This window comes from Bos javanicus, chromosome 13, assembly GCF_032452875.1.
Source record: "Bos javanicus breed banteng chromosome 13, ARS-OSU_banteng_1.0, whole genome shotgun sequence".
Classification (NCBI taxonomy): Eukaryota; Metazoa; Chordata; class Mammalia; order Artiodactyla; family Bovidae; genus Bos; species Bos javanicus.
The window spans coordinates 12,492,897-12,512,536 of NC_083880.1; the positions used below are offsets into that span (position 1 = coordinate 12,492,897).

At 44.0% G+C, this 19,640-nt stretch overlaps 1 protein-coding gene across 14 annotated transcripts in view; it reads right to left on the reverse strand.

The window, feature by feature from the left end:
• Positions 1–1,711: 1,711 nt before the first annotated feature.
• The window catches only part of CELF2 (CUGBP Elav-like family member 2), a 663,065-nt gene continuing 645,136 nt past the window's right edge, over positions 1,712–19,640 (reverse strand). For 9 of the 14 annotated variants that reach the window (XM_061435730.1, XM_061435722.1, XM_061435728.1 and 6 more), the window contains 3 exons: positions 17,171–17,368; positions 12,326–12,469; positions 1,712–9,340 (listed from right to left, as the gene is read on the reverse strand). In XM_061435730.1, the coding sequence (XP_061291714.1) occupies positions 9,213–9,340; positions 12,326–12,469; positions 17,171–17,368 (470 nt within the window). In that variant the 3' untranslated portion in view covers positions 1,712–9,212. The remainder of the gene's footprint in view (positions 9,341–12,325; positions 12,470–17,170; positions 17,369–19,640) is intronic. The other 5 variants (XM_061435727.1, XM_061435729.1, XM_061435723.1 and 2 more) reach the window with 3 other exon arrangements.

The following is a 19,640-nucleotide window of genomic DNA, read 5'->3' on the forward strand; positions in this document are numbered from 1 at the left end:
GAAATGAAGACACGGAGAGGCTACATGGGTGATGGGTGCTGGTGCTGGCATCCCCACGGAGGCACGTGGCTCCAGAGGGCATCTAGGCACGTTCTCCACCTTGCACACCAGCCTCTAGACTGAGGGGCCACCGCACATCTCAGAGCTGGGGATTTTTATTTGGGGCTTTAACTATAGTTGATCAGTTGCAGATCACAGACCATGTCTTATGTGTATGTATGTAATGTACATATAGTTTTTATTTGTAAAAACATCCTTCAGATGTGGGCAGGCAGAAGTTGGTGCCAGGTGGCTTTGCTGCCAGTAGAGAAAGTTTCAGAGAAATGGTGCCTTCCCCCTAAAGCAGCTCCCACCTGACAGACCCTCATGCCGTTGCTCTGAGCTGGTCCCCAGCACGCAGCTTTTGGCCGGGGAGTTCTGGAGCAGGGATGATGGAATTGGGGCTGCAGGCTCAAGAGGGGCATATTGGCATTCATCTTTTCTTCCCTGAGGCTCAGAGTCCATCTTCCCCATTATTGCCTTGGATGTGTCCTTTTTCACAAAGAGGATGCTTTCTAGCTATGAGACTGATGGTGAAGGCCACCCATTCTTCAACACCCAAGCCCAGTTCATGTAGACCAATGGTTTTCAAAATATTAACCTTTTAAAAACAGAATCTCTGCCTCAACCTTAAACTGCATGAGCTCCAGCAAGTGCATCAACTTTGGCCCTGGGACTTTGGTACCCTTGACTGTTTCTCTGACCTCTCACTTTCACTGGAAATTTTGGTTTTGGTCACAAATATTAATTGGAGGTTTAGGGTGGGAGGAGGCAGAGACTGGAAGAAGAATTCTGGATTATCTGGGGATTTTCATTGACTGTGCTCTCTCTGTCCCTCATTATCGGGGCTGAATAAGGTTTGTTTTATAAAGGATTAGCATGCCTGTGCCATTTTGCAAGTAGAAGTTTAGGACTTTTTCTTCGAATCAAACACTAAGCAAGAAAAACAAATCTAACACAAAACCTCAAAGCAAAAAAGAAAATCCAATAGAAAATGCCATTCTGTTCAGACTTATGGCCCATAGGAAAAATATCAAAAATATTCCTTCAAAGGGCTGAGCAGCAGGCCTCCCATTTAAGCTTTGCAACTGTTATAGGATGTCTCTCTCACATGTCACTTTGAAATTTTACCCTTCTCATCCTGAGTGATCAAACCCCTTCTCTTGCTTTCTTTCATTTTGCAGTCCTGAATAGACCCGCCATTGCTCTCCAGCAGGGTATGGTTTTAGTGTCATCTCATTTTGGAAAAGCATTGATGCCAACCAGCAGTATTCTTGGATCTGCCTTTCTTTCTCGTCCCCTTTCTTCTGAGCCTAAAGAGATCACATTCAGAAAGGCAGTGGGGTTTTCTAGGTCAGGGCAGATTCTGGATGCTTTCCAGGGGTCTCTTGGTGGTGAAGGGATTGCTTTCTTCTGCTGCCTCAGATTTGCCATGGCCACCAGTAAGGGAATGGTTTTCCAGATGTCTCTCACTAAAATATACTTGGAAGAACTCCCCCCACCCCACTCCATTTTGTTTCCAAAGTCAGTTTATTAAATATTAAGTCATAAAGCCAGTGATTATAATTTTAATGAAAAATATCCTGTATCACTCAAGACAGAAAAGAACAAAAATACCCCTTAGAAACACTGCTTTGAAAAATAGTTAACATTAACTTTACACACAACAGAATCCTTTCTTAAGCTTTATTTAAGAAATCGAGTACTATATAGTTCAATATATATAAGACACATCCAGTATTGTGTTCCTGATAGCAAGTGCATAGATTTTGTTAAGATATCATTTTCACTCGATATAAACGTTTCATGGTCACATGAAGATAATATTCCCAGTGATTTTGCCCAAGCATGAGAGGAGAAAACAGAACACAGCAGAAATAGTGAACTACAACAGAGATGAAAAACAAAACAGCGAGTTAGCAGAACAGTCGATTCCTGATAAGTGAATAAGCTGATTGTTTGGTCACAATGTTTTATTCACTTATCAGGAACGATTCACAGTACATTAATGTTCACTGTGTTTCCTAGCCCGCCAGCCCAGAGTGCCCGCCCGAGACTGCTCAGAACTGCTGTGGGCTGTGCAGACGTGTGACTTCTGTCAGCAAAGTCAGCGTTGACAGGTCTGTCGTGTCCCAGTGTGGTCCGTGCGTGGCAGGCAAAGACGCCTTGCTGACACTGCAGTGTTTTACAGAATCAAGAGGGCAAGTGTGAATTTAAGCAGGGACCGGCTTTACATCATACGTGCTTAAGGGAGCTAGGACTTGTGTCCCCTTCTTTGGAGAATTATTGTTTTCGTTGTTTTTCCAAAACAACAAACAATTCTGGTTTGTCTTTCCCTTCTTTTACTTAGCAGGAGTATTTTGCCTTGTGCCAAATGGTGGATGTAGATACTTGTATGACTTAAATATTGAAAAAGTAAACACTCGCATCTTGGAAAGAGTTGATCACCCTCTTTACACCCTTCTCCCCTCCCTCACACCCTCCACCCACGCCAAAGTATTTACGAGAAAGAAAGGGAAATTACACCCTTAGCGCTCTTTTCCCCACTGCTGTAAGCAGTGGGTTTTCAGAGGCAAACTGATGAAGGCTCTGATGAGGTTTAAGCAGAAGTATTGGCAGGAAGTCAGCTCCCATCTGCGCGGGTCTGGAGCTAGTGGAGGCTACTTCGCTGAGGTGTTTGGCCTATGTGGGAAACTGCCTCCGCCTCAACCCAGCCCCTCTGTGCTGTGCCGCCAACTAGAAAAGAGAGGCTAGGGCTCAGAGGGGCTGCTGAAACCGGAGGGCGAGGGGCCTGAGCACCTGCAGGGAGGACCTCGTTGGCAGCCAGGGGATGGCTGCCGGTGCCGGGTGGCCTGAGTCAGACAGAGTTTGTGCGTCTGAAGAGTTGGAGGGAGAGATCAGACAGGGAGCAGACGTCAGTGGAATCTTGTAAGAGCACTTGGAGAGCAATCAGATTCCTGAGCAGAAGAGATGGGCAGAAAGGGAGGAGGGTCTGTGGCTTCAGCTTTCAAGGGCGTACAAGGAATGGTTTTTTTCTCTAGTTTTCTACCTGGGGTTGGGCGATGGTGAGGGACAAGGCTTTCTACAAAGTATACACTTTCAGGGGGGCGTGTGTGGATGTATCTGGCAGTCTTGGTTTTCATGCGGAAATGGATGATGTATTATGAAGACTTGGGCATGAGAAGCTTTACCTTTCCCCCTCCCACCCAACCGGACTGAGTAGAGCTTCCATTTGAGCCTTTGCAAGTATTTTCTCTTCCATTAGTTTTAATAATTAAAGCTGCTCCTGGATTCAGCTAGCTCTTGAAAATAATTTACTTTTCTACACATAGCTATTGATTGATGGCAACGCATGGATTTCAGTTTAATACCTTTCATATCTATTCACCAAGTAAGTAAAGTTTAGTTTCTTCCCTTAAGGAGCTCACCTTTTAAAAAAAAAAAGTGACTTGTTTCTGAGAAGAGTTTGATGGTAATGATAGGCCTTTGGACTCATGGTAGATAGAAGAAACCCCAGCGCTGCTGCCTCTCTTCTCACGTTTCCTAAGGTTATGCAGCAAAGTGGCAGCCATTGTTATTGAGTGTTAAGAACTGCGTACACATATCAAGAGAAGAAGAGAGGAGCAGAGAGCAGAGGAGAAGAGAGAAAGTGCAATGTACCAGTGTGGTCAAAAGACCGGACAAGGTCTTGGCAAATCTGACTCTGCAGGCAGTTATGGAGGTGGGCCACAGACGTAAGTCTTGGGAGCAGTGGTTAAAATAGGCTGTTGGACATAAATCCGAGGTGGCTGGTGTGTAGTTCCCCTTCCCCAAATCAGATATTCACTTAGGTGGAATCGACTGTATCTTTTTACACAACATATAGAAAAAAACAGATACGTGAAACAGTGAGGCGTGTAGATGTATCACCAACATACAATGACTGCCAACAATACAACACTCAGAGAGAGAAACAAGTATTAGGAAAATGGTTTAATATTGGAGACAGAAGCAAAAAACTGCATCACACAATAACATACGTTACAAAAATAAGTTTGACTGTTTCAACTACACGGTTATGTTCACAATGAGGACAGAAGAATCAGAAAAAACTTTGATCTAAACAGCAAAAAAGCAAACCCCTAAAGTTTTAACTAATACATTTATCCACTTAAAGTGACTGAGTACTTCTAAATCTAATTACCTTATTGTGTAACTGCACAATACAGAATAAAAAGTGAAACTTACCGCTGTATTTTAAGACAAAATTCTAATGCTAGATATAAGCAAAGGGAAAAAAGAAATCAAGCCAAAGTTTTTAATTCTCAAAAGAAAAGCAACTTTCTTTCTATCAACCAGAAATCAAACTTGAAATCAGTCTTTGTCAGGGGGCCCACTAGAGTAAGCCACAAAAATTTCCATTTTTTTTAATCTCCAGTATAAAAAGTTCCACTGGTACAAAATGCAGAAGTACAATCAGTTGTAGAAATAGGAAAGCCTGCGTGTTTTTTTGGCTCAAATTCCATCAAACAACAAAATCCAAATGCATCAATAAAACAAACAATACTCAAATGGTCTTACAGTTTTCCACTAGGTTGCATTAACTTTGGCTTTTCTCAGACAATATTTAAAAACTATTTTGTAATTCTAAACAAAATGATATTATTAATCTACAAACAACAATTCTCACAGCACAAAAAAACACATACATTTTTTTGTATGACATTATTCAAAAAGGTAATGAAACTACAGGTTTTTTTAAAATTTTATTTCTTATTAATTAGCACTTAAGATAATTAAAAACAAACAGTAAAATGAATCCAGAGTAGCACAAGCCAAAGAACTATAACCCCTATGGTGAAAGAAAGATGAACTTGTTACGCCTTTGAGGACTGCCATTTGATCACAATTCTCTAATTCAGTTTAAAAATGACTATTCTCTACACTTGATTTAAAAAAAAAGCAGTTTCCCTGTGTGTTTTCTTCTGGCACAGGCCCTTCGCACCCTTGCAGCTTTTTCCTTTTGATATTAACAGAGAAAGTGAAGAAAAGGACAGCTTGTCTTTGAGGAGGGTTATCTTTTGAGCAATGAAACATGCCCCCCCAGAAAAGAAAAAGGACCTTCCCCCTAACGGTACTGTCTTGGTTGCCTGCAGAATAAACACTTAGCTCTAAGCGCCCGCCCTGAGCCTCTTGTTGAGTGCACTCAGCTCCTCTGGGGGAGGTGGGGGAGCGGAGGGGAGGAGGAGGGCACTGGAGCACTTCTGGCTTCAGTGAAGTGGGGGAAGATAGTTTAAGGTTTATGTATAATTGATGAGATTCTGAATGAAACAGTCTAGGAAATTCAGATGGTGTTGTCTTGTGTTCTTACATGTGTATCTGTGTTACCACCGTATCGTATATACGAGAGAGACGTGTGCGATAACCTTTATTATTCAGCTGCAGGAAGTACAAAATAGCCCTCGAAGGATGAAGGAAGGCCCCAGCAGTAGTAAACACGTGTGAGGATAATACAGGTCGTTTCATTTTAAGTGCATGTGCTGTAAGAAGGAAACTTTTTTTTTTTGCATCAATAGAGGCTAGTCCTTTCCCTCCCAGGGCTATCACATCCACACACACGATAAACCAAACAGGGTGGTCAGTGGGAAATGGAGGAAGTGGAGCCAGCAGTTTCTGAACTCCTTTACGAAACAAGCTTCCAAAAAAGGTAGGAGTTTTGAGTGGGTTGCAGGGATGACTTGGGGTTTGTCAGGACAGCAAGAGACCTGTTCACATGAAGTCAAAGAAATATGGCACTTTAGAAAATGGCAGCAGGAACTGGTGCTGGGTATTTGGTCAGTAACTGATGGAGAACTGAGTTTGCCTTGAATGGTCAGTCCCCTGTAGATGCATTCAGCTCAGAGGAAACAAAAAGGCAGGGACAGGATGGTCAGCGTCTAACTCCAGACACGTTGCTCATTCAGAGGTATCCACTGGGGTCGGACAATCCCCAGCACAATGGCTGATAAGAAACATTACCTTGGGAATAAGAAACGAAAGCAGAATCCCTCCAAAGACTACCCCATCATCACAGAATGGTTTACCTGGACAGGTGCATGATGTTACTGTAAACTGGAACATACCGCTCACCTGACCTCAAAAGCAGACTGAATTTAAGGTTTATTTAGGTGCTTGACTCTATCTACCGTTCCCGTTTATCTCGAAAACTCTCTTCCTTTCTTTTGGATCTCAACCAAAGGATAAAAAAGTAGGAAAGACAGAAACAACTGAAAGATATATGCAGAACAAGAAATCCAAATTAGAAACACCCCAAAACAAACGGAAATTATGACAGTATAAAAAGTTATCAACATTCCAGATAGCTCTGGGTAGAAAGGGTTAAAAGTTCAAAACTTTCTCACCTTAGAGGTTTCCATATATCATGAAGAAAATACATTGTGAGGTTGCCGTCACAGCATTGATGTGCAGAGTGGTTAAAAAAGTGAGACATGGGCACTTATACAATGTCTTACAAAAAACATCATAGAGAAATAACAAACAATAACAATTTCAGGCAACAAGACCACAGGATAGCAAGTTAACAAACTTTTTAACCTTTTTTTTTTGTTGTTTTTTGTTTTTTAAATATTAGGGATTTATACAAAACACATAATAAAATACCCATGTTATCAAATTACTTCTCACAAGAAACACACTGAAGCTCTAGGAAGGAAGTACCTTTGGAATTTGGCACTATATATTTTCACTTTTTTTCTTTAAAAGAAAAAAAAAATCACATTTTGCTGAACACAAACACATCTAAATAGTCCACAATTTAAAAAAAAAAATGACATCAATGCTTTACAAGCCAACACAAAACTTATTCTGGAATAGGATTTTTTTTTCCCCTCACATGAAATTTTTTTTTAAGCAAACAACTTTTTTTTTGAAATTCTTTTTTGTTTTAAGTAAACCAATTCTAAACTTGTCTTATCAACAAAGAACATTAAGACCATAAGACTCATGATGAAACCACAACTTAATTCACAGAAGCACCAACGTAACACAGTTTACAGTAACCTTTCTCCTGTACATTGAAACAGTATAAAATATAGGTAATTTCATGTGCATTAAACCATGGATTGTCTAACTGTGAGTCAGTTCAGCAAAAGGTGACACAAATAGGTAGCATTTGCCCCAAAACAGGGTAAATATTTTTCTTATACTAATCTACAAAAGTGGTTCTATATATATATCTTAATGAGAAAGTGAGCCACCTAAAATGGCCTTATCAAAAAACTTTACACTGCCTGAAAAATGTAAAAACTATTACAGACCTCTAGAGACTTAAAATCAGACAGTTTTTTTCTCAAACTGTTTTTGGAAGTAGTCTGTTAGAAACCAACATTCTGTGTCCCTGGACACATATTGCTATTGTTACCAGTGACCGGGAAGAATGCCAATCCCTGTATAATACTTTCAAGTCTGTTTTATGAAAAGAAAGAAAAAATAAGAAAGAAACATTTTTGCCACAGGTTTTTTCTATAATTAATTTGTCTAATAATAAATTTCAGTCTTGCATGAATGCAGCAATGTTTTTCACATTGACTTCCCAGAATTCATAGCTAGATGAGGTCACATGCAAATTTCAAAGGTCAAACTAGATCAAAGGTCAGTAGGAGAACCAAATATGATGTGAGGTCAGAAAGACATCAGAAACAATGACGGGACGATGAAACTTTTTTGAGACGCCACAGGGACATGCTAGGCAAACGGTGAACTAACGGGCATGAAGATGTCTAGGGAGAAAACAGGGAGAGTAAAAAGTTACACAGAATCTACGCAGCAGCAACAAAATCACTCTTCAGGGTGCAGGAGAGAAACTAATGCAAATCTTAGGTCATTAAGGAGTCTACCAGCCATCCACGTAATTTGCATTTCTTACACTCTTTATCCACAACACAATGGAACCCAAGAGAATCCATCCGGAGAGGGAAAAGGGATGGATTCTGGGTATTTTGGGGTGAGGGACTGGCAAGGGATGGGGAGAAGAGGGTCCAGTTTCAACGAATGTAACAGACGGGAAAGTTCAGACGACCAAACTGTAAACTAGATAATGGAGGTTACGAACAAAATCATCAGACAGATACAAACACCGAGAGGATAAAGCATGAACTTTAGGCCCAGGGTTCAACGGTGAAAAAAAGCCCGTTCCTAGAATGATTCCTCTAGAGACTACTTCAGAAGAATCTAGCTAGCACAGAGAACTGCTCTTCAGGTACCCAATAAGTTAACAGTAGGCAATAAATAGCTTCCATTATTTCTGAGGCAGTAAAAATTTTGTACAAAAATAGAAATGCTTTTTTTACAAATAAAATTTACAGGCCTGTGGCTTTCTTTTTTATTTATGTATTTATGTATTATTTATTTATTATTAAATTTATCTTTCAAGAAACATCAAGTATTTTCACTCATTTTTAATTTTTAAACCCTGTAGCTTTAAGAAACAGATCTCTAAATCTTTTTTTACATTAATCCTTTCTAAAAACTAAAATAAAACAATAACAAAATAGACAACCAGTGTAATAATCTGACCAATAAACGTCATGTTTCTTTGAACCCTAAAATAAAATCCTACTTATTAAACCAAATGTAGTGGAAAGACATTTTGTGTTGTTAATTTTAAGTGCTTCTCTTGGCTTTTCTCTGGCGCTATGCCACCACCTTACCCTCTATAAACAGCTGGCGCCCCCCTGTGGGGTGGGCGTGGGCAGGAGGGGCGAATTCTCCAGGCAGTGCTCTGGGGCACAGGGGTCTCAGAGTTAGAATTGCACGTTAGCCTTTGTTTGCCTTGTAAATTCTCAAGATGTCATTTATTGTATACGTGTTTTTCTTTAAAAAAAAAAAAAAAAAAGCCAAAAAGCCCCAAAACGAAACAAAAAAGGTTAAAGGAGATTCCAATTGCAAAACAAAGGAGAATACAGTGGCACGAGTGGAGGAGGATTTACTTGATAGAAACAAGGTAGCCGAGTTTAGTTATGGCGAACTGGGTGGGGGGCGGGAGGGGAAATGGAGGCCTTATTGTGAAAATAACCGTCTCTCTTGGTAAAAGTTGGCAATGTGGTCCTCCTCTGCCTTTCCTGTTGAGCCCAGGCTGGCTCGTGGGACTTACCCTAAGAAAGCTAAAATAAGAGCAGGGAGCCTCTGGGGGAGGATCAGTAAGGTTTGCTGTCGTTTTTGGAGCGCTTCAGCTGGACCTTCAAGCGTTTCATGCCAATCTGAAAGCCGTTCATAGCCTGGATAGCAGCTTGCGCAGACACGGGATTGTCGTAGCTAACAAAACCTGGAAGACACGAGGGGAAGAAGGGCGGGAATCAGGATGGAGAGGCAGGGGAGCAGTGCAGGGTGGCTGGAGAATGTTTCTGCAGGTGGGAGTGACGGGGCCCAACCTGGGGGCTCGGGTCAGCTCTACTCAGTTCGCGGTCGTGGTTTAGGGGCAGCACTGGAAACATCCACTGTGAAGCAGTGGAGGTGACTGGCTATCATGAGAACAACCCCCCTCCGCAGAAAGCTAAAACTCACACAGCACTGTCGTGAGTCAGGTTAGTCTGTTGACTAATTCCAGTCAAATCTGTTTGTGCCTTAGAATCCTCCTCCAAGAGTCTCCAGTATATCAGTGCATGCAGGGCCCTCAAAGGGCTCCAGGCCCCAGCCAGGTGAGGTTTAGAGGCACGATAATTAAGGGAAGGCAACTGATGTGCTGCCAAAGACCTGGACTGTTTTCATTCCAGTTCTCCCTGGATACAGGATGGGGTCAGCGAATTAACTCTAGAATAATTTGTACTTGATTTCTACCAATTGGAGCTATTACTGAGAGGAACCTAGGGGCCCAGGGGAAATGTTGGGCCATTCTCTCTATCTCAAGTTCCATTTTCAAAGCTCCACTGAATTCACTAGAATGGAAATTGCTACCTTGTATATCCCCAAGTGTTTCTTGGAGAATAAATAGTCTAAACAGCTCAGGGCTTAACAGCCATCCTAACACATACTTCCCACAATTTTTCTCTGTACCAACACTCAGATGCCTCTGACAACCATCCAAGCTCTGCCAAGACCTAGACACAGAATTCTGACCACATGGTTTGTTTTAGCACTGGGGGTAGGGGTTACTCGCCAAGGCTTCTTCAGTTAATGCTAGTGCAGAAGTGTTGCCCCAACAACTTTTGTTGTTGGAAGAAGTTATACTGATTGGATTTCAACTCTGACCATCCACTGTTCAGAAGGTTTTATACCAAGTTTCTCCATCTACTAAGGAGAACATTCCTTTACGAGTTAGAGGAAGAAAGGGACATAAATATACCCTTAGCAGGTAATAAGAGGCGTATAGTATATAAGGCAGAATAGCTTCTCATAGGCTGGTTGTATGCAAAAAGATGGGTTTAAGTTTTTATTAAATTTAAATTCCCAATAAATGTGATCTTGGATCTAAGACTTTGCTGATACTCTTCTTCTCCATCTTAATCCAGAGGTAGGAAGATGATTACAAGAATGGAAATGCATCAAGGGTGAAATGGATAATGAAACCTGGCCAAAGCTTAGGATAAAGAATGGGGTATGGCTTATGACTGGCAAACCTGGGACCCCAAGAAGCAGTCTCACTGAGACACCTACATGTGGGATGCTGCACAACTGAAAACACAGTGCCCAATGCTAAGTACAGTCGTCTGCTACGTGTTATTATACACACGGTGGTTAAGTAATTTGTAGGCTGACTCTTTTCAAGACAGTAAATATTTTCTCAAAATCAAACTGCAAAGTACAACCCTTTCCAATCACCAAATAAGCTCAGACACTGTTTAGTGATGAGGACCTTAAATGTCTGGCTGGAAGCCTAGGGCAGGGAAGCTTCCGGTGGTGAGCTCTTACAAAGCACACGTGCACACCCTCTGTAACGACTTACTTTCCATTTCATCCTCATGAACCATTACAAGGGCGTTTATACACCTGTAATGGGTTCAGGCTAACAGCCTTTCCACTTGGATAGAAACAGTGACTTTAAATGGCTGACACACTGATTCCCCTAACAACAGAGGCTTCAGACCTTCCTGGTGACGGCACAGAAATTAGAAGGATGTTATGGTAATGGAATTTTAGAAGCCAAAGCACTCTCTTTAGACGGGTTGCCCCATTACCCATCAGCCAAATACCAAGTCTGAGGTTCTGCCTCTTTGAGAACCACCCCACCTGTTTTTCTTTATACCATGCACTTCATTTTCCACTGGCCCGTATCTGTTCTACTTGATCTTGTTTTGTGCTGCTGTTAGTACCTACGGCGGATGTGAGTCATTAGATTGGACGAGTGAATAAATCAACTGTTACACCTCAGACTGGGCCAGGACTTGCCACGGGAGGCACATATACCCTAGACATTTGAGCCTCTAAACTACTGTGGGAGACACAAGGGTTCACAACATAAAACGAGAACTAAATTGAATGAACGCTCACCTCTTTTGTAAAACATTAGGGCATGCAGGGAGCCTGCCTTCCTCTCTCTGGGAGCAAAAGTCACCCTGGGGAGGCAGAGTCCAGGCTGCCTGGAGGAGGAGGCTCTGACAGCTCAGGCCACCACGGATCAGGGCTTGTCCAAGGTCCTGAGAAGACCTGTGTCTCCAGGGCACTCTGCCTGCCTAGGCTGTGACTGCAGATCCCACCCACCGCCAGACCACAGCCTCTCACGCCACCATGAGCTAAATCCGCCACCGTCCCTGTGCCCGTGGAGCTGGGGCTGTGGGGGTGGCGTGTGCACTTAGGTGTGTGTGCGTTTACGTACCACCAGACGCTGGACCATAAGCCCCCAGCACAGTGTGCTGCCCACACCCACAGCATCCGAGTCACAGTGAAGGGAGTGGGGTTTGCGCCAAGTGTCTGTAGCGCCCCTCTATCAGGACAGCCTCGACCACCCTACAGTCTCTAAACCATACTTCCATCTGGTGAAGCTCGTCATCTAGACTATAGGGCCCAGAGACCGATGTTGCTCTACAGTGAAGACGTTAGTTCCCAGTAGTGAGGTCCCTGCACAGTACAATATAAAGCATCACCTCCTCTGTGGGCATTCAGTTTCCCAGATCTTTCCTTTTTATACAGCCCCTTTTCCTCTTCCGGTTGAGATGACTTTGCCTAGTCTGCTTAATGGATCTAGAGGCCAGGAACCACCACACACACTGAAGGCCCTGTCCTGGCATCTAGAATACTGCCCATTGTACTTTGCCTCCCAGGACTCCTTACTGGGAGTGCCCTGTAATGTTCTAACTGGGTTTCTTTTGCATACCAAAGCACTTGCTCAGATTGGTCTGTTTGTCAATGAAGACTTTAGCAGAGATAACATTTCCAAAAGGCATGAACATCTGCAGGATGTCCTGGTCTCCAAACTCCTGTGGAAGGTGGTAAATAAAGAGGTTTGCACCCTCTGGACCTAAAGAGGAAAGAAAAAAAAACATCAGAGTAAGGTATTCGTCACTTCTTAGCTTCTTAGGAATGTTTTAACAACAGATGGGCTAAAGCACGTGGCTTTCTCTCCTGTTAAATGAGAATGGAGACAGACAGATGTCCAGTGCTGGTATGTCTTTTAGGATAGGAGTCATGCTTCATATATTTCTGATTTCCAAAGAGACACCGGTTAAGAATGGCATCCTTTTCATCTATAATCTGTGGGTCACATTTGCTTATTGCGCGTGAGCATATTTTCAGTCTTCCTGGGTGTGAAGGTAGCAATCATGGGGTGGAGGGGAGGGCAGAATTCAGGTGTGGGTTTTTCCTGAGTGGCTGTGTTTTGTAGCACATAGTATATGCTGTCTTTTGGAGAGAGTATCCTGTGTATTCTATGCAAATTGCAGCAATTTAGACATAATGGATATAGCAGTAATGCTGCTTGGATTTCTCAATCATTTACCTAATTATCCATCCAGTTTTGATCTGGCAAATCGCTTAACACACAGTCTAATCATCATCTTTATTAGAAGTGACTGGCAGTGAGGTAGCCAGAGTTTCACAACTGTGATCAGAAGGATGTCCCTGGGAATTAGCCTTGCACACTGAATGTACGAGGTACAGAAGCTGCTCAAACACTAAGCTGAGCTTCACTCTTAACCATCACTTCCAGAAATACAAGGAGGAAGGGCAGAACAGGGGAGAGCTTAGCTGTACCAGAGAGGAAAGCTCTCTGAACTTTATTTCCATTCCATTCTCCCATCTCTAACTCCCTGCATAAGAAGTATCTGCAGCTTAGAGAAAGCAAAAAGGAGGGACTCCCAGTGACCTGATGCCACAGAGTCACCTTCTAATACGTAACAGGTAAGCATGCTTTCCAGGTCAGAGGGTGCTCGGGGGCATGGCAGATCCTTCTGCAGAGGTTCTGGGGAAGCCCCGCGGCTGGACACCTCTGGGATGTTCTGGGCATGGTGTCTGGGAAGAGGGGAGCTCATCCAGCTGGTGAAGTGGCCAAGCCACTGGTTCCTGGGACCTGAACTGACCTTCATGGGAGAAGAGCCAGGACTGCCTGTGCCCCTGGGAAGCCCCAGGGGACAAGGTGCAGTGGGTCCCCAGGGGCTGTGGGGAGTACATCTATCTGAATGGGTTGAAGAAAAATAAAACTGGGGTAAAAAGAACTTTGTAAAAATATAAAGGATAAACATCTTTGCAAAGAAAACTCAAAACAAGTTTCTTTCCACACACACAATCATAGAAGAAAAAAGTAATGTAGGGAACTTTTCACAAGGAGAGATCTTCTTGGAACAAATTTCTGAAGCCACAGAGATGAAGCATTTCCTTTTATTTATGTGTTAATGAGGCTACTTTAATTTTCTGTGTTGCTCACAATTTCCAAGGGCATAGCCAGTGCAAGAGATGCACTTTGTATTTAAAGGGACACAATTACAGGGTTTAGGTCCCCAGATGTTTCCTGGTTAAAAAAAAAAAAAACAAAAAAACCAAAAAACTAAACTAAAAGAAGTCAACACGCAAAACATGCAGAACCAGAAGCCGGGAGATGGATGTTCTCAGAGCCACCAGGCAGCGTGCAGCAGGGGGCCTGGCACTGCCCAAACTGGCCGTGCTTCTGAATAAAAGTCCAGATGAACAGTGAGAATTAATGGGACCCAATCTGAACTGCGAAGTCATCTCACCTCCTCAAGCCCAGGGAGAAAATGCAGTTTTAATGCACTATGACAGATTACTGGCTGCGCACGGCAGCCCTGGCCTTCTCCGATGCAGTGCCTTCTGAATGTGTCTGGGCCAGACAGGGGACCAAGGACATAGGAAGAAAGTAAATAAGCCCAAGGAGGCTCTGTCTTCCCCCTCATCACCAAGAAATAACTTGGATTTTGCCAAAGTCGTTAACACAAAAATGAGAAAGAGGTGACTTGGTATGGAATATCTCTTTAACATTCAGTGAAGGCGGCTACTGCCAGAGATGCCAAGGGCAAAGAAACAATTCTTCGAGGGTTCACCCTCTGTATCTTCCTCCCATCTCCCTTCAGTAAGAAACCTGCTGATCAACCACGCACTCCTTGGACTTCCACTACACCTGACTGACTTGCCAGAGCACGTTGAATTGTGTCATTCATTGGTCCAGCTGCCTGGCACCCGAGTTCTTATTTCTCACAGGGCCCCAGGGCCCCTGATGCAGCAGGAAGCACTGGGGGTGCCAGCATCTTGTTGGGATCTGGGAGCTGTGTGTGTGTGTGTGTGTGTGTGTCATGCCTCCTGCAAACTCAGGGAGAGGAAGGTGTGAAAGAGGTCAGAGGCTATTTAGGAATGGCAGGAAAGGTGATCAGGAATGGCAGGAAAGGTGATCAGGTTGCCTGAATTCAGATCTGTAGGGATGCCTAATGCTTCAAAGTCTTAGCTGGAGAAATATTAAAACCATTTCTTTACAGGGCCAGACTGGTTCACTTTCCTATGGGAAAATATATACTAGGGTACATGACTAAATACATCCGGTTGACTGCGCTCTCTTGATTAGAGAACTAAGGAATAGGAAATCTAAAACCCTGTTTAGCAGTGGAATTCATCGTGGCATTTTTCTTTCCTTCTCAGTACTACTTGCCTTTTAAAGTATGTTTTAGTTAAGCTAATGTCGTGCTGTGCTTTGTCGCTCAGTTGTGTCTGACTCTGTGACCTCATGGGCTACAGCTCACCAGGCCCTTGTCCATGGGGAGTCTCAAGGCAAGAATACTGGAGTTTGTAGCCATGCCCTCCTCCTCAGGATCTTCCCAACCCAGGAATCGAATCCAGATCTCCCTCATTGCAGGTAGATTCTTTACTTCCACGGTAACAGATGAGGGTGGTAGGAAATAGCCTGTGAGATAACCATGTCTTCGGGAGATACCAGGAAAGCCAGTTCCCCCCGTGCATCTGAGTGCTGGTCACTTCCCCGTCAGCCAGTAGGGATGGCCTTGGGGCAGACCGTGTAACCTGGATCCCATTAGGCACCAGCAGACTAGAAAGTTAGTGGCCACCAGGAAAAGATGGTTTAAATTTGTTGAGTACACATTAACAGAGTGAGAAGATGATGATCAGAAGAGACATACGAAAACATGGGAGATTAAAAAAAGACCTGACCTGAATAATCCCGAAACAGCACCAACAAAGACTGAGCACTAACCCATGTTACTGGTAGCCCGCACACCTAAATATAAGTAATCTGGGGAGACAGTATTTATTCTGAATTACTTTACATTAATCCCAGAGGGTTAATTATTGCACAAGCAGTGCCTGAAACTCAAGGCACAGAAATTCAGGGCTCTGAACTGGGGTGAAGCAACTTCGGGGCCCAGACTCTCCTAAGCCACTAACTTTCTAGTCTGCTGGTGCCTAATGGGATCCACGTTACACGGTTTGCCCCAAGGCCATCCCTGCTGGCTGACGGGGAAGTGACCAGCACTCAGATGCACGGGGGGAACTGGCTTTCCTGGTGTCTCCCGAGGACATGGTTATCTCACAGGCTATTTCCTACCACCCTCATCTGTTACCGTGGAAGTCAGACCTCAGAAAGAGGGACTGCCACACAGGCTTTCCTTGGGGAAGCTGAGGTATTTATGGCACGGGGTCTCCACACACCTGGGAAAATGCAGCTGTCTGAACAGTCATGAGAGCTTTAACATAAACTACAATAACATCATAACTGAGAGGAAAGAGAGTTGAGAGAAACTCAGATTTTCAAGTTCCTTCTATTTTGAATGCTGTTTACGGATAAACAGAAAAAAACCCTTAAAAAAAAAACAAACAAAATGACACGATCTTTAGAGTTGTGTCCCTGTTACAGTTCCCAACTTGACAAAGTAAAACCATTCTACTTCTTATTGGAGACCGTGTTTAAAGTCAAAGTCTTCAGACAAAAACCAGTTTGGAACTATGGGTGAGGATAGAACGAAAAGGAATTTTAAAAATGTCTTCAACACTTTCTTATCCTTGCTTCTTGTATGCAAAACAAGTCAGAAAGAGAATAAATATCTCAGTGCAGATTTTGCTTTACAAGCAACTTCAGTCAGGAAGAAGGAACCAAAAGGAAGAAAGAAACCCTCCCTATTTGGGCCAGTTCATTAACTGCTTTATAATTAGCCTTCATGTATTCTTAGCATTCACTTCCTGATGTTTATTTTGCCTTATTGGCAGAGAAGCAAGGCAATCAATCACTTATTTGCTTCCCCAGAAGACCCTGACTAAACAAAGACCGGGTCGATCCTAGGAGTGGATTTCGTCATTAACCTGGACAACATCGCCAACTGCAAGGCCAGCTTCCCCGTCACGCCCAAGGGGGCGTGGACCCTGCAAAAGCCGGTGAGCCCCCAGGACGCTGCACTGACGACTCGGGGTTCTTCTAACGAGGAGTCTACGTGGAGGGGAGAAAGGAGATGGCCCTTCTGATTCGGGAGAGGGGGCTCCTGGCAGCGGTTTGTCCGCAGCAGCTACCAGGTAACTGCGATATGGCACACAGAGGGTGGAGGTCCAAGACAGCTAGAAAACTGCAACAGAGTGTTCAGGCCTGTCGGATGTCTTAAACCGTGAGCAGGAGAAATGAAGAGGCCGCTCTTCTTAGGACAGCGGCTTATCACAACTTCCCTTGGGACTCTGCTCCGGGGCCGAACGCTGCCCGCGGGCCGGGTCGGGCACCCACCTTCCTTCTGGCTGCCGGCGGCGCTCTGCTGCTGCAGCAGGCTCTGGCTGTACAGCGTGGGCAGCGCCGCGGCCGCGTACTGCTGGATCCCTGAGTAGGCCTGGGTGAGGGCGTCCATGGTGCCCGCCGTGCCATTCGTCAAGCCCGTGGCGCCAAGTCCTCCATTCAGAGCCGCCATACCTGAGAGCATTTGAGCAACTTTACAAAAAACCCAACAATAGAGAAGAGAAACAGCACTTTTCATTAGTGCTTTCCAAAGGAAGTCAGAGAATCATTTGACACAAGTACGACAGCAAGTGCATGCAGCGAGCACACCAGTTACATCAACGTGAACTTAAAGACAAAACCATAAAGGAACAAGTCATAAATAATGGCAGACATACAGACAACCACCACAACCCCCTGAGCGATGGTGAGCCTCACTCACTAGGCCAGGGAGCGAATTCTCCGAGGCACTATAGGTGGGCAATTCATCTGAACTCCATGCAGGGTGCTACTGGCAAGACTGGGGCTCTCTGAAATAAGAGCCTTCTGCTTATAGCTTGGAAGCACATAAGAAAAAACATTAGTGGCAGAGGCCTGTGATCTGTACACTTAACTCTATTTACGCAGTCTTGAGGAGCCATGGGATGGCCCAGGGGTTGAGAAAGCAAAGGACAGGATGAACCTTCTCACCCTAAGCTGCCTGATGTGGAAATGGCCGGGAAGATGAGCGCTGTACTCAGTGAATCGCCAGTTCCTTTGACTGGCTTCCTAAGCAGCTGAAGGATGCTGTTGGGGATGAGGACCTTAGGGAGAGTCTTGCTGATGAAGAATTAAGGTGCAGGAAAAAATGCAGCTCCCTCCCCTCATTGAGGAGGACTGAAGCCGCTTATTCAGTATGAAAGGCTAGAAAGGGGATGGGACCATTCTCTGAAGCAAACACACACACGCGCCCAAATACTAATTAGTGCCCATGGAACTGGGATTTCCATCAGAGAGAGCATTCCATGCCATGTTTTCCAGTTAACTGAAGTGACCCTGCGTCTGGAGCTGGATCTTGGCTATTAACCCATGTGAACTGGGTGGCAGCCAGCACACTTTTGATTTTTTTCCTTGTCTCCTGGCTGCTCTTTTGCTCTGTTATGGTTGCTGACTGTGTCACTTTTTCCTGAATACTGAGTAAAAACAAGTATACTTTAATAGAGTGTGAACTTTTCAATGAACTCAGGAAATGGAAGAGGTGACATCATAATTCCTTTGAGTTCCCTTTACGATGAAGACTTTTTTTTTTTTTTTTGTAAAGATCTGTTTCTGCAAAGAACTCAGTGAAAACATTAATGAAAATCGAAGGAATTAGGGCTATTGATTAAGGATGTTAAAATAGCAAAGATGATTAACTGAAAAAAAAAAACTGTAATAAGCAGTCTGGTGAGAATAGAGGACAGCAAAATAAGGATGCTTAGCTATCATACAGAGGAATCAGATATCAGAATCGCCTCAATATTTCCATGCATACTTTTGCTTGCCATCCACAGGACACAGGGGAGAGGGGACAGGTACTTACTCCATCATGCTCTGTTCTTCTGACACCTTCACCTCTTAGAAGATTACACACAAGACAGGAATGAGAGCATGGCTTAACCGTGGAGGAATCTCATGGTGCCTCAGGGCTGGCATTCTCCCTGGGGGGCTGAGGGGACAGTGCTGCCCCTGGGTGATGTTTGGGGTGAGGGTGGTGTGTCCAGGAGAGCCTGGGGGTCATGAGCATGGAAAGCCAACTTCCTGAAAAAGGAAGTGATTTCAAGCAGCTCTAGCTGATCCCAACTAAGCTCGGGAGGCGCTGGCCAGCAAAGGCCTGCTGACTCTGCTTCAGGTTTCTTTCCATGAAGGAATTTATTCTGACCGTTTCTGAGGTGTGTGTGCCAACGCCAAGGTGGAATGGGTAACTGATCACCAGGCAGAATTCAAAGAACCATCAGAGAAGGATTTCAACTTCTGAGAGTTATTCCTGTTGATGATTTAATGTTATTCTATATTAAATAATCATTATATGACATTAACACTTGTCAGTTCAGCTGCTGGTATTTGATTCCACCTAAGCACTTTGGACAACAGAAATAGAGGTTTGAAGGTTAACTGCATAAAATGCTTCCCCTTCAAAGAACAGGGCTTTCTTCAAAAAAGCCAAATGGATTGATCATTTCATCCCAGTTTAATCGAGATTCCCACAGGTGCTATTTGTGTGAGGAAGGCTGGAACAAAAGGACAGGTGTGGCAAGCTCAATGAGGGCGGGAAGGCCTCTGCAAATGGTCTAGCGATGAAGTTAGTGCACTTCCTAGTTCAGCTGTTAGTGACACCTGCCTCACATAATCCAGGAGGGAAAGCTCCTGTCAGTGAACTGCCCATGTTCCTTCCTTCTCATCTTGCCGTTCTGCTTTTAGCTTTAGAGTAGTGTCCTCCGGTTTAGTCCCTCCATCCATGCATGAA